At 42.0% G+C, this 16,009-nt stretch overlaps 1 protein-coding gene across 1 annotated transcript in view; it reads right to left on the bottom strand.

Annotated features, from left to right (window-relative positions):
- Positions 1-214: 214 nt before the first annotated feature.
- kdm4c (lysine (K)-specific demethylase 4C) overlaps positions 215-16,009 on the bottom strand; it is a gene marked incomplete in the record, with an annotated part of 39,833 nt that continues 24,038 nt past the window's right edge. The window contains 5 exon segments of the mRNA XM_037698270.1: positions 215-1,331; positions 1,443-1,520; positions 6,990-7,109; positions 9,555-9,725; positions 11,496-11,690. Of these exon segments, the coding sequence (XP_037554198.1) occupies positions 1,164-1,331; positions 1,443-1,520; positions 6,990-7,109; positions 9,555-9,725; positions 11,496-11,690 (732 nt within the window).

The following is a 16,009-nucleotide window of genomic DNA, read 5'->3' as shown; positions in this document are numbered from 1 at the left end:
CCTCAGATTGAAGAAGTCTTGTGGATAAAAGATGAAACGTTTCCATAAAGAAGAATCCATCCAGATGACCTGACTCAACCTGGTTAGATTCATCTACCTGGATTATTGAGCATCAGGACACGATTAAAAAAGGTTTCAAATCCAAATATTCTTTCAATGTTTGTGTTGGACTTAAGACATTTTCAAAAATATATAAATAAATCCCAACTCTTTCTTATGATTCCTAAAATTACCAATTTATTTCTTATACATTGAATTTGACTTGACGGACAATTTCAATTAAAAAATAAAAAATAAACTTGTAATTTTTTTTATTTTTTTTCTTACAGCAGTTAGCAATAGTTTTTAACTCTAGCGAGGCAAAAATAAATACAAACTTTAAATAATTTCAACACTGGGTTTCATTCGACAGGGCAACAGTAGCATTTCACGTTACCGGGGCACAACGATCCAACACAAACGCTTCGTCTTTCTGTCTGAGCGTTTACGCCAAGGAGGAGGTTACTGTGATTACTTATTTTTAAATAATTCTTGATGTCAATTTTTGTGACAAAAACAAAAAAAAATCAAATGACAGAATTCATAAGAGTTTGTCATCACAGATAAAACCCCACACAGAGAGAGGAAGCCTGTGTGACTGGACTGAGCCCAGCAGAAGCAGTTAGGAGACGTGTTTAACATGCAGGGGAAACAGAAAACTGGAAAATATTACAAGCAGAAAAAGATTCTAAATCAAAACCACAACTTAAAGACCCCCTCCCCCAAAAAAATATATAGTAATGCTAACATAAATGAGCTATTTAGAAAATTTTCACATTGATTTTATTTCCATGTACAAAGAAACAATTCCAAAAGGGTTATGTGACTGCTCGAAGTCTTGTTCTTTTTCCCTGACGGACGAGGCAGCAGCGCCCTCTTTTTAACACACTTTACACAAATCCAACCCGTCACACCATCCACTCACTCCTCACCGGTGGTTCGACTGCGCACACAAACCAAAACCACCCATCCATCACTTCTAACCTTTTCATAAGGAAGCTGTCTGACCCACTGATGCTGAGATGGAAGCAGATCTCAAAGCCTTACGCTCAAGCACAAAAAGCTTCGCCTCGACGTCCACCGTTACTTCAGTGCATTCATTAGTCTTTGTTCTCTCCGCCATTTCACTTCTCCTTGTGGTCGCGCTGCTCCCATGTGCTTTTTACAGTTGTACGGAGGCCCGGCAGGGCCACATAGTCATTCTGAAAGCGGGAGTTTGGAGTCCTCTGCCTCTTCCTCTCCCCCTGCGTGATGAAGAAGGCGTCCTCGAAGCGCATACTGGAGGCCGTCGACTACAAAACGAGACGGGAGGAGACTCGGGTGAGTGCAAAGACAAGTTGTGACTCAGAGGATCCAAGTCAGGCTTCCAGTTTCCTGCTAATACTTACAAGTCTACGCTTCACCTTTTTAGGGAGATCTTCATCTAAGGTGTAGACATCTTCCCTTTTAGCCAGAACCTGAGATCCATCTTCAAACTCCACCTGAGAAAACAAGAAAATATTGTCGAGTTTGAAATGCGTCTACTTTTTCCCTAGGCTGAAATTTGCATGAACACAGTCGAAGGGTAAATATTGATAACCTTTATGAAGCTTCAGGGTGATATTTTTAGTGAATCATCTCTAAAGTGCTTTAAGTTTACCATATTTTTCGCCCTATAAGTCACAGTTTTTTGCATAATTTGCATACCCTACGACTTACAAGCCGAAGCAACGTATTCATGGATTTTCCCATATTTATAAACAATTTTTGGCTGAGATATGACCGTTTTCATTCATTCTGACTGTAATATTGAACATTACCATTTTCAGCTGCTAGATGGCACTTGAGTGGTATGGCATGCCGTTGTATCATGTAATAGGTAAAAGTGGCTATTAATGACACCATTGGCTTGCCATAGCCGGCCACTGTCATCTGCCTGGAGCAAAAGTCAAATCAGCTTCATTTAGCTGCACCGCCCTGGCGAAATGCAGTTGATTTGACCAATGAAGTGCATTTATTAAATACAAGTTCAACTGAGACACACCTTATAATGTCTAGCTAACAAATAATTGTTTTAGGTGCTTATATTGTTAAATTTTGAAAAAATACAACAGCGAGTCACCTGTTTCTGCGTATCGGCTTTTGAAAATGCAGCTGATTTGACCGTCAAAGTGCATTTATTAAGGAAAAGTTAGACTGAGACACACCTTTAATATAACTTTGAGCAAGCAAATAATTGTTTTTAAGTGTTAATCTTGTTAAATTCTTGTTAAAAGTCCTCCCGTGCACGCCCCAACAGCCAATCGATTTTTAGCACAACATCGGCCCACATTTCTGGGTTGTCAGCGGTGACGCATAATAGATGCGACTTAAGGCGAAGCAACGAATTTATGGATTTTTCCACTTAGACATATTTGGACTGATGCAACTTATAGGGCGTTGCTTTGTGTACGGTGGAAAATACGGTAAGTCATTCTAAAACAGCAGCAACTAACGTTGCTCTTAGCCCTGCTCTGACTAGCTGAAAGCTCGTCAGTCTGCTCAGAATTAAACTTTTTATACAAACAGGTCGAATATTGCTTCACATTTATCCACAGAACCACTTCAAAAGGTCCCAACTCATCTTTTTTTTAATTGCTCCCTTTAATAATAATAAAATTCTGTTTTAATATAACAGTGGGAAACTCTCAAGACTCTTGTTGTGTTTTGTTTTTTTTTTTTTGTTTTTTTGATGGCCTCCCTTCTCCCCTTACAGCCATCCTCTCCACACCATTATTATGAAATATTTATTATAGTGACTATCTAGTGTAGGTTTTTTTTTTTTTTTTTTTTTCTTTAATAGGATAGAAAGAAAGAAAAGACAAAGTAAGACTCCAAAATATAAGAAATATATCAGAGTCAGAGTCAGAGTTTCTTTATTGTCATTCGCACCTCATGTGGTACATGTGGTGGAGCGAAATTATGTACACAGGGTCCCAGTTACATCCAACAATAAAATGTATAAGAAAAACAGTAATAACATCTAAGATATGAACTAAGAAAAACATCAACTAAATATACACTAAGCACTCATAACATAAAACATTGAACATCACCACAAACATGAACATGAGTCTGTGTGAGCAGATGTGCACGCACGAACACATCAACATTGAAACAGATCAGCAGCAACATGAAACAGATCAGCAGCAACATGATATGGTTTTTCACAGTGATTATTCTAGTTAGAGATTCATGAGTCTAACAGCCTCAGGGTAGAAGCTGTTCCTCAGTCTAGTGGTTCTGCACTTAATGCTCCTTAACCTCCTTCCTGAGGAGAGTGGGGCAAAAAGTGTGTGTGCTGGGTGGGTGGGGTCCGTCATGATGCAGGTGGCCCTCTTCCTGCATCTGGAGGTGTAGATGTCTGTGATGGTGGGGAGACTGATTCCAACAGATTTCTGTGCAGCCTTCACCACTCTCTGCAAAGCTTTTCTTTCTGCAGCTGTGCAGCCTCCATGCCACACATTGATGCTGGAGCACAGGATGCTCTCCACTGCACACCTGTAGAAGGAGGTGAGGACTGAGCTTCCCAGACCAGCTCGCCTCAGCCGTCTGAGGAAGTAGAGTCTCTGATGAGCTTTCTTGATCAGGCTGGTGGTGTTGTTGCTCCAGCTGAGGTTGTCATTCATGTGTACACCCAAGTACTTGTAGCTGGAGACCACTTCCACCGCAGATCCTCTTATGTTCAGGGGGGTGTAGGTGTTTTTGTTCCTTCTGAAGTCCACAATCATCTCCTTTGTCTTCTTCACATTGATGTGAAGGTTATTCTCTCTGCACCAGCTCTCCAGGTGTTCCACCTCCTGCCTGTAGCTGGACTCATCATTGTTTGTGATGCATCCCACCACCGCTGTATCATCTGCAAACTTTACAATGTGACAGCCTGGATGGGTAGCTGCACAATCATATGTGAGCAGAGTAAACAGGAGGGGGCTCAACACACATCCCTGAGGAGAGCCAGTGCTGAGGGTTATGGTGGAGGAGGAGAGGTTGTGGATCCTCACTAACTGTGGTCTGTTTGTTAAAAAGTCTAGTACCCAGTTGCAGATGGAGAGGCTTAGTCCTAGTGTGGATAGTTTGTCCATCAGGGTTTGGGGGATATATACAAAGAGAGCACACGTCAAAACACCCGGCCACTGTCTGTTCACCTGCAAAGAACATGACAAAACACAGCAACAAAATACATATGTATGAAGAACTTAAAATATTCATGGCTTTGCAGTAAGTTTCCATAAATATATATACCCATACCTACGCCTATATACATACATACATACACATGAATATACACTCACATACATATCTATATATCTACATATAAAGCCTACATAAGCATCCCTGCTTCTATTTGTGTGTGGTTGTGAGCATGCATAAGTGTATAAGGCTTCTCTAATAGAACATTTATTAGTAACTGTGAAGCAGCAGAGACCCGACCCCCAAGACCAGAGGCAGACGAAAAAGGGGGGACCAGAGCCCAAGACCCCAGGAGGGACCCCGACCGCGGAGCCCCCAGAGCCACCCACACAGGACGAACCACTCACCCACCCCCCAGAAGGGACCACAGGGGAGAACCGGAAGATCCCCACCAGCAACCACATACAGTGACCCCCCGGGGCCAACAGCGACAAACTCATAGGCCTCCGTCGGCACCCGCCGCACCGATGTAGGTCCAGGTCCAGGCACCGAGGCCCGGGCACCGAGGACTCACACCACCCAGGCCAAGGCCTGACAGGGCCAGAGGACCCGAGCCCCACCAGGCAGACACCAGGCCGAGCCGACACACGCCCAAGCGCCCAGCCCCCGATACCAAGGGCCCCAAGCACGCCGGCAGGCAAGGGCACACCCCACCAGGGGGCCGCGCGATAGGGGCGCGATGCCAAGCACCCCCAGTTGTATCAAAGAGGGGGCAGTCCGAGTCTCAGCCTAACAAATACCCATTCATACACAGACACAATCACACAATCCCAACCTCAATCTCACCTTCATTCACTCAAAGACATACAATAACGATACATTTCATTCTTATTCCCGATACACACTCTATACCCCCCAGGTCCAAGACATGTACCTGCCCTCTACAGGGGGCAGCCCATGCCCAAACCCAAGAGGTAAACCCATTCATTCTTGAGCGGAGAAGAGCCAATACCCCAGACCCGGCCCAGGCCATGCCCCGCCGACAGGACACCCCCCCACCATGAAGAGGACACGCCACCGACCACCCCCACACATCGCCAACAACCAAGCACGCACCCCCAGCCGACCGCCCGCCAGGCCCCGGCAGCCACCCCGGCCAGCAGGCCAACCATGGCACCCAAGAGCCAAGCTCAGGGGGTCCAAACAACCCCAGGGAGAGCACAGCGCCAGCACCGCCCATGGCAACCCCCAGACCCTGAACCCCCACATAGTCCTGGTCAACACCCGACGGCCTGCCCTTCTCCCGGACCCCACCCCCGGAATGGCAGTCAGGGAACTAGGTGGGTAGGAAGAGGAAAAAAAAATAATAAGACTCTTCTACGCCTTCAGAGAAGGCCTAAAAACTTCAGTACATATGAAATGTTACATTTACATTTTTTATTTATTTTATATAAAATATATATTTCCAATGTAGTTTTTTTCTCTAATTTCTCTTATTTACTGTAACAACTTTGCAGGTGAGCAACAAAGCAATTCATGAAAGAAATTATCTAATCAGATTATTTATGAGATTGGTATTATTAGGACTTCACTGTCAGGAAAGAAGTCAAAGTTTCTTGAGGATGAGTTTGTTTAATCAGTGACAGGAAAATTAACCAATGTTGATGTAGAGTGGGTGGGACCAAAATGTGTGGCTCTGAGCCTTCAGGAAGGCCCTGCAGGCATTTTTCTTTTTATTATTTGACCATGTGAAGGTTTGTGATGCATTCAATTGCAACCTGTAAATTTAAAATTCCACACTGAAAATGTATTTGCTCCAAAGAAATGGAAACGGTGGACTTCGTCAGGTCATGTGTTCAGATGTTCTCTTTAGTGTTGGGCTGGAGTTTATGCTCAGGTTGTTGTTCGTGATTGTAAAAAAAAAAATGGCACCATAAATCAGATGTTGTGTCTGATGTACAAAAAGGGAAAATCACTTCCTGTTCAGAGAAGTTTCTGACAGGGAAACTGAAAGTAAAGTGACGTCATTGGACCCCGACTCTGTAGAGTCTTATTAAATTGCTACAATATTAGTAGATCTGAACATGAACCGAAAGCTTAGCTCATAAAGTAACGGTTCGCCACTATTATAGAATCCAGCACAGCCTAGAATTCCTAAAAACACTCTGAACCACTTTCAACCCTCAACATATTAAATCCACATATGAGTTGTTTTAAACATCACTTTTTTTTTTCCAGGAAATTCAAACTTCTAAAATGACACAGTGGTTAAGGCAGGGGGTATTTTAACACACCTTGACAATGGAAAACTCTTGTTCAGCCTTAAAAAAATAAAAATCTGACCCATGTTTTGCTGAGACTGTGCGTCACAGAGGCATTTGTGCACAGCTAATGCTTGACACCCAGCTCAACTAAATAAAGCTTTAAGTGGAAGCCCAGAGACTCTCGGCTGAGTGAATAATTCAGGGAGTTTGAATAATGCAGATTGTCACCTCCTCCTCCTGCTCTCCGTTTCTTTCCTCGACCTATTTTCTTTAACACTGTGCACCTTTTACTTCCTACATCTGTTTTTATTTTTCTTCACCCCAGCATCACTGCTTCTGCCTCTCCACCAACAGACCCGGGGGACTCTTAACGACATCAGGAGTCTCAACAAGCCTGTGCCACTTTGACCAACCACGGCTCCTGCAAGTTTATTTGTTACTCTTAAAGAAAAGAGTGAAACCTAAACCTCTTCTAACCACCAACACGTTAAAAACCAAACAGTACACAGCAGGTGGAGTGTTTGACCAGTGCAGTACCTGGTACATGTACGAAACGTTGGATCCCAGATATTTAGCACCGTAGAAGAGGCCGTCGGGCCATTTTACTTGAACAGCTTCTCCAACCTCTGGAGGACCCAGGTTCACACAGTCTCTGCTCTGAAAATGTCAAAAAAGAACGTTTTACTTTTAGGATTAATGGTGACGTTTATAAAGTGTCAGAATGAATTCAAAACAAGTTTTCTTGTCGAGAATCAGGACACTTCTTCAATTATTCCCAGTGAAAAATAAATCCCAAGGACTGAGAAGGACCAACTATTACATCTGTCAGATAATCATGTTAAAGCTACTTATACAGAAAATCAATAAGATTTACAATTGACAACTTACAAAAATGACAAACTATTTGAATTTTAGCAAATCTATGATTACTGAGATGATAGCTTTACACAGAGCTGGTGGTTTATGATATCCTGTTAATATTAAAGCACAGTTCTAAACAGTTCTCCCAGCTTGTTCTGCTCTGGCGGTCTCCTCCCAGTGAGATGTGCCTGGAAAGCCTGTTAGGGCATTTTTGGTCAACGTTTATGGATGTTTTTAACTACTAAGGCTGAGAATGTTAACTGCCCATGAACCATATGTTTGAGTTAGCAGAGAGAGCTGGATGAAGAGCTGACTGTGGCTTCAAGGACACCTCAGAGTCTGCGAGCTCGGAGGAGCTGATAAGTGTATAAAAACAAGCTTCAGCACTGCCCATGGCAGATTCTCGTGCCTGCTCTGCACGTGTGGACTTTCTGTATCTGTTGTGAAAATCTGACCTTACACCAGGTAAAAATCTTCTCCTGTCGTCGAGTGCGGCTCTGTTTGAGTAAGTAGATCAATAGAGGATATTTTTATCTAACAAAGCCTCATAGTGGAGACATCTTAACCACATGCCCGAACCACCTAGAGAGCTCCCCTGGATTACAGTCTCTGTCTCTAAGGTCGAGTCAGGACACCTTTGGAAAGAAGGTCCATTCAGCCGTTTGTATTGAAGATCTCGTTCTTTTGATCAGGATTCATCACGAGGGTTGGAACACAGACATGCGTTAAATCAAGAAGCTTGCTTTTTGGCTCAGTTCCTTCTTTACCACGACAAGGTGAGCACAACCATTATTACTACAGGTGAAACCCCAATCCATGGATCCATCTCCACCTCTCTCCTACAATCACTCGTGAACAAAACTCCCAGAAGCTTGAACTCTAAAATGGAGCGCTCGGCCTGTTTTAAAACAGAACAAGGCAGAATGATTCTTTCTGGAGCAACACCACCTTAACAACTCTAGGGTGTAGTGTAGGGTCTCCTGTGGCAATTTGGCCTCAAAGGAGAGAAATTAAGAGCAATTTGAAGACCTTGATGTAGAAGAACCACAGAAAAAAGGCAACCTCGCCCAGAACAAAGAAACCAGGGCGCCCTCCTGGAGCCAGGCCCGATGGACGAGAACATTGGAACACGTCTAGTGGTTGAGCCTCGGCTCATCCATTTAGTTTTCTTCATACAGGTTTAAGGGGAGCTGGTGCCAGTATCCAACAGTCCATAGGCACAAGGCAGAAGGATACTGAGACAAATAAGACACTCAGTCCATGGACTGGTAACCTGGTAACAATTAAAGTTACCACATGTAGGTTTGGTCTGTGGGAGGAAACCAATGCATGCTTGGGGAGAACATAAACTTCACATAAGGCCCCAGCCTGGTTCAAACCAGCAGCCTTCTTATTGTGAGGCGGCAGCTCTAACCACTGCTCCACCATGATACCTTGAGCCCTATCTCTCGGGGTGAACGAAATGAAAGAAGAGTCCAGGTTGGGTGATGTGAGAGCTGAGGGGCAGACAAGGGTGGGGTCCACGATTGCTGACTCCAGGTACAAGAAGTTCTTACATGTTCTCTGTAAACAGTTGTTAACATATAACGTCTCAACAGGCAGCAGCTTTCTTAGGAAAATTATTATTCTGCCACACTTATAGATGCTGCAAGTACATTTGTAAATTGTTTACTGGACTCCCTCCTGGAATAAATGTTTGGAATATCTTAAAAGCACTGATGTCTCATTATCCAGAGAACATTTTTTACAAATGACAAAAAGCGGGGGGAGTTGGAGCTGACACAGACAGACTCATTCTGTGGAAAGATTTTTCCGTCACTATTGTCTCCACAACTTTTTTCCTCCCATGCACTGTGTATATAAGATCCATACAGTATATAGGAGCAGTGAAACACGAGGAAAGTGGATACAGTGTTTACACTGCTCACACAGATTGTTTAAGGAGCCGCAGAACTGAATGGTTTTCATGCCTGTGGTCTTTGTGACGTGCTCTAAAACAGTCTACCCAACCAGACACACACAGACTGAAGTTTTATTTCAAGTCCCCAAAATGACCACTTCTATTTTAGACCGTGCTCAACTAAGTGTTGTAACGCTAAGTATAGACAAAACATGCTTGACTCCAACTGCAAAAAGAGTTTCTAAAGAAAGAAATATGAATATTTCTGCTGTGAAAAGGAAATGGGAAGTTCAGACAAGTGCGAGCTGACCCCTCAAGTGTCTAATTAAAGCCGTCCTCACCACAATATCCTCGGGGTAGGTATCATTAGAGAAGGAGCCGTCGTCAAACATGACCTCGTAGAACGTCTGGGAGGTGATCTGCGTGACTTTGGAGCTGTAGTAACGCAGGTTCTTGTGTTTGCAGATCACGGTCTGGCCCAGGGAGATGGAGGCCTGACAGGCTCGCTGGTTCTGGTACGGACAGGAAGCAGAGAGCGGCGGTTAGGCTCACGTATGGAAACAGAGCAGGAAGTCCAATAAAACGTTCTGCTTGACGCCAAAATCTGTAAACGAGGAGCTGAATGTGAAAGACTTCACCGTCTTTGTAGAAGACATGAAACAACCTCTCTGTGAAGTCTGGTGGTGAATTTTGTACAATAAATTTTAAAATCACAGATCTGACACAAACAAGTTTAGATTTTCTGATAAACAATTTGAACAACATTGCTCAAAACTATTTTTGTTGACTTGCGGTTGCTTGATTCTGTTTTACCCTGAACTGGAAACACAAAACATTTTAAAATGTGTTTTTCAAATAAAAAAACATTCGAGCACTGTGTGCCATATTTGTCGTTTTAAACTAAAGCTAATGTTTTATATACATTTATTCACATTTTTGGCTAATGGCATTAAAAAAAAAAAATTTAATATGAAAGTAACTCATCTTTTGGGAAGCTTTGATCACACCCACACTTGATTCAGCTAAAACTGAATTTATTATTTCAAGAAACGACTTATTTTATAAAAACTGTACAAGTCAAGTTAAACATGATCGTAAAGACTTCCAGTGTATTTTTGTTCACACACCACATTATAATCCAGCTTTGAACAGCTACAAGTTTAATTTGTTATATTTGAGCATCGCATTTCAAAGAAAATAGCCACTTAGTACAATTAATATATACCAATTCAAAACATTTAAAAATGTATTGCTTAGGAGATAAATGATTAATCTATACAGAATCTGTTCTAACAGAAGTTGGAATACGTTTTAAACACAAATTAAGATTAAATCTCAGACTTTAAACTGTCCTGGTCTTGGTCTCAATTGTGCAATTCAAAAGTTTAACTAATCTGAAAATTACAGAAAAAAATAAAATAAAGAAAAACAACTTGGCTTTAAAAGGTCTAAACAACTCACACGTTGCACTGTATCATTTAGAGAAAAAGCCTGAGCTGAAACGCCCAGTTGATTAAAAAACAGACACCCCTGCTGCTTTTCAAAGACTCAGAAAGGTCAGCAGCGCTGTTGTGCTGCTGATCAAATCAAATGAATAATGATGAAGGCACAAGAGCTTCTGGAAAAGCACGAGCTTTGTCCGTTTGCTGCTCTGGATCAGTCAGCGCCAACAGAAAGATAAGAACAGAAGACATCTGCAACGAGCAGTTACAAAAATAAATGAAATTTGTTGCTGCCCATCAATCTGAGGGGTTTTAAGATGAGTTTTAATGATTTGGAGTCCATTAATCTACAATTATATATATATATATATGCAAACAGAAAACATTTAGGACATTTGCCAATCTTCCCTGAATTAAATGTTCCACCTTGAGGCTCGATGAGAAGAAATTCATCAGAGAATTTAAAAAAATAACGTGGAGCAATGTCTGAAACAGAAAACATGTAAAATGGAGATTATTGGTCAGAATGCAGATTACTGCATATGGTGAAACCAAATTCAGGATTCCAACTAAGTTAAGTCGGGTCCTCTGGACGGGTTTTCTTTGTTGAAACGCTTCGTCTTTCATCCATAAGACTTCATCAGGCTGAGGAGCCGCAACAAACCCAGTCTTATAAATAGCACCTTAGTAGGTCAACCAGTTTGACCAACCAACAAATTCAAGATTATAGCACAAACGTCTCAGACCAGCTGGTGGAGGGCTGATGGTGTGGGCTTCAGCTGCACTAAGAAGCAAGTTCAAAACTCTGGGGGTGTCCTTAAGAGATCCGTCTCAACTTACAGCTGACGAAGTCTGGGACTGGTGTCTGTGGCAGGTGACCGACACGACGTACGGCCAATCATCCGGCTCCACGCTGACACCGGCAGCGTGGGCGCAGGTCACGTGAAAGGAGGTGGGACACCGGCCGCAGGAGCACTGTATGCAAGCCCCCGCCTGACGCTTCCCCACGCAGCGGCTGCGACAATAGATGCATTTCTGTGAACGCAGACAGACGACGCGGTGAGGTCCAACACACAAACATCCTGACGGCTGGAGGCCTGAACTCACCCCAGGCTAGGAGGTCCTAAACTCTGCAAATACAACGAGAACATTATACGATGGGGAAACGTTACGTATTACACACTGTAATACCAGACGAGCCTGATTGAACATTGTTGGATTTTTACCTGGATTATTGAGCATGGACTTATTACCTACTGTTGTTAAAACAATGAAAAGCAACAACAAACTGATCAAACTTTGTTTTTTTTACTAAATGTAGTCAAGTTTAGGAAACAAATACAAGTTTTACCTAGATGTATATTCATAACTACTACTAAAATTGAATACCGGTAATAAAAATTATAAATAAATAAGTAAACAAATAATTAATTAAGTAAATAAATTATAAATAAGTAAATTGCATTTGCAGCTAAAATCAAGGTGTGAAAATATATTTGAAAAAAAATAAATTAAAAGACAAATCAAAACCAAACAAGAGTGTAAGGATTTCAAACGCTTTGGTAAAGAAGTGCTTGAAATATGTACAACCCACACAAGCATGTGAAGGCAACAAAATCTTTTTTTAGTTTTCATGTTGGCCCATAAAAAGGTTTTTTCTGCTCTCAGCAAGTTAAAAAAAGAAAAGAAAAATAACTCGATATAGAATTTTATGTAAACTCTTTGTTGCTGCACGTGCAGAAAAGCAGCCTCGACTGGACCAGCAGCCCAGTGGGTTTTCATCAGACCAGAGTGTGGCCCAGTACAACATGAAACAACACAACGTTCACACAGCTGTAGTCTGTCCTCCTCTTTCAATGCACCCACAACACACACAGGATGTTACATTTAGTTTGGAAGAATAAAGTGTCACAAGGCGCCTTTATGGCAACACTAAAGAGTTGATGAAAATATTAAAGTGATAGTTTAGATTAGATGTGGACAACATATGGCCTGAGGGCTCAAAGTGGCCCTTGGGCCCCGTTCTAGAATTGCGCCGCTCCAGGTGGCTGCATGTTGGAGCAGCTCTGTTACTTTCATTCTGAGATTTTGCTTTTGGAAACTGTGATTCCTCTTTTTCTGGATGTGGGTCGCGTTTTTTGGATGATTGTTTCTTCTGGTGTCAGATGCTGTGCAGCTGGAAGGATTTTTATTGAAACTTTTTTTAGTTTTGGACATTTGTTATGATGCGTAACCATGGCAACAAGGCAGTTTTCTACAACAACAGCAGCTGATTAACATTTCACAAGCTCAAATAATATCTCAACTACAGCCCCAAATCTCAAATGAGATGAAAAGGATGTTCTGTGGATGCATTCTCATCTACCTGCCAGCTGTGCTCGAGTGCCTGACCACTGAGATCCTGGAACTAGCAGGAAACACGGCTCATGACAGTGGAAGGACAGGATCGTCCATCAGCACCTACAGTTGGCTGTCCGCAGTGACGAGGAGCTCAGCAGACTGCTGGGAGGAGTGGCCATCGCTCTGGGAGGAGTTCTGCTGGCATTCAGGCGGTCCTAAAGCCTGGGGGAACTGAGAGGCCAGCTGAGTCTGGGTGGACGGATCGGACGGCATCTGCAGCCAGTTTCTTAGGATCCACTGTGGGATGGACCTTTACAAGAGATCCTTCCTGTCTACAACCATCAGTATCTTTAACATCTCTTAATGAAATGAGGATAACGAGTTACTACAACAAATAATTTCCCTCTGGGATTAATAAAGTATTTTTGAATTGAATTAAATTGAATTGAATATCCGGCCCCCGATGTCCTATATTTAAATAAGTTGATGAAAACCAGTAACTTTCCAACAAAACCTACGGAAGATTTGGTTTGAGCTCTTTAGTACAGCATTTTTCACACAAAGCTTTTAATAAAAAAAATCAGTAAACAAGTTCTCAGCTTCTTTTTGCAGAGAAAAACAACTTTTTACACGAAGGCACGGGTTTCAACTGTGAATTTTGGAGCTTTGACAAGACGGAGGTTGAACTCAAAGAGATACCTACAGCAGGTAAGATATTAATTGTTCATAATCTTTCCATAAAACTCCCAACGATTGGACAACAAACAAATCGTTCATATGAGGGGATAACTTTAACAGATGGAAACTCCAGGAGGAAGCGTTAACACAAAGTCCTGCACTGGTTCAGTAAAAGGAGACGCCCAAACAATACGAATCAGACGATTCAGAGGTTTCCTCAAGAAAACGGTGCTGCTGTGGTGTATCTAAGAACACAACTGCATGCACACGCACACTAACATGATAAGTCTCTGTTATCAGCTCAGCCTCTGAAATAAATGCCCTCTGTTCATCCCTTTGAAGAAAAAGAAAATCAGTAACAGATCTAATTAGTTTATTGAGACGGCATTAATTAAATTTAGACTCTAAAGCGGAGCTGCTTTTATCTCAACATTTATCAGCTAAACCTGCTTAATTCAAATATCTGTCAACTATCAGGAGGTGCGTGAAGAGACTTTTCTTTCTTCCTGGATATAAACATAAAGGAAATCAGAAACAGGACAATGTGATTTCTAACTTTATCTATGTTTTTTTATTTTAACGAAGTCTCTCTAGCTGCTTCACTTTTCAGCTGAGGGACTTTGAGTCAGAGCTTCCCTCATGACTTCCCTACCTTGACCTACATTTCAGGCTGTTCTCGTACCTCCTGCATTATGGACAGCGTTGTGGTCACAAAGTGACCCTCCTGTCCAATCCATCTATTAAAGTCAGCCTGATGAGATCCTGACTGGCAGGAAATACACCAGTTCAATATGGCCACCCTAGCAAAGCGATCTTAGCAAATAAAAATGGCTACAACTCTGTTAATTTTATAGATATTGAACTTAATCTTGGTGTGGTAGTAGTTGAGGCTCGTCTCCAACTCGTACTCTGAGCTCCAACAGATCATGGAAAATTTATGCCCAAAACTTTGCCATAAACTGCTGGAATCGACTATGTTTGTTAGCAAAACAGCTCCAACAAAGGCTTTTATTGAAGCCTTAAGAAAGTAATCATTGGGTGTAAGATTAATGCCTGGACTCAACTCAATTCAAGATGGCCGCCACTGTCAAATGACCGTTAGAAAACACAAAAAGAGCTACAACTCTGCAATTTTTTTCAGGTATTGAGCTAATGGTGGTAGCTAACAGATAAAAAAAAAAATCTAATGAGATTGTGCATATTTAAGGATGGATATAGATATTTATTATCACAAGATTATGATCCTGGTTTAGGTGGTTGGCGACAAATTCCTTCAAGGCTCACGTTAGTATTTACATGCACACTGTATAATGTGGGGACTGTAGGTGCAATACATCAAAACAAAGTCATAAATCTGAATAGCTTTATATTTTAAAGGATGTTCGAGCCAAAAAAAGAAACTTTTCCCCACGCCTGTGCCTTCTGCTGAGGGTATCTGGGTGCCTGTGTTTAGCCGTGCGTTAAGAACATTCCCACGGTAAATTATGAATGCGTACGTGCGTGTGGCAGTGAATAATGAATGTGAGGCTGCCGGAGTGGCATTGGGTCCAAAGCAAACTTCAAAACTCGATGTGCAAAGAAGACGTGCAAAAATAAGAATGTGGAAGAAGTGTAAATAAACTGAATGACTTGAATTAATCCAAACTCTGTAGAATGCTTTCCCATAACATGCAGGACAGATTGTATTTTTCTGAATGTGCTGCTTTAACAGAACAGTGTTTGTCAACTAAAATAAATTTAAACAGTAGAGAAAGTGCTCTTGTTTTTCTAAGATTTGTATTTAACTCTTCTGCAGCGGGGAGTGAACTCTGCTAAAACCAGTGAAGTTCCTGCATTTTGGCTGCTGAGCTGGTTGTGACCAAGGCTTTTCTGAGCATCCTGCCCTTTCTAATTAGGAAAACAATCTTTATTCTGTTCATACTTTAGCTCATAAATGTGAAATATTACTTCTGAGGTTTGTGTTTTCAAACCCAAATGACCCTAATTTCAATGTGGTGTGAAGAGATCTGAACCGTATCCCCTGTGAACGCTCCGTGGGATTTGTGTTCTCAAACTTGGTGTCCCAATCAATGTCAGAGGAGTAACACACCTCACAAAATGTTTCAATAAGCCTCTTAAAGGAATATTTTTCTATTAAAGCCCTGAACCAATGAAACCAGTGCTGGGATTTGATGAGCAGTATCTCATTGTGCTTCTTGAACACCTTGCTTTCTGCTGAGCAATCACAGTGCCTGCAGCGCAGCGCTAACTTTAGCACCAGTGTGTCAGGTCTGTTGAGAGACACATGTACAGAAAAAACACTAGCACAAAAAAAACTACTCATCCCCCCCCCCCCC

This window comes from Nematolebias whitei, chromosome 3, assembly GCF_014905685.2.
Source record: "Nematolebias whitei isolate Nwh7 chromosome 3, NemWhi1, whole genome shotgun sequence".
NCBI classification, from domain to species: domain Eukaryota; kingdom Metazoa; phylum Chordata; class Actinopteri; order Cyprinodontiformes; family Rivulidae; genus Nematolebias; species Nematolebias whitei.
Note: the sequence above shows the minus strand (reverse complement) of the source record. Positions and strands in the feature narration are given on the sequence as shown.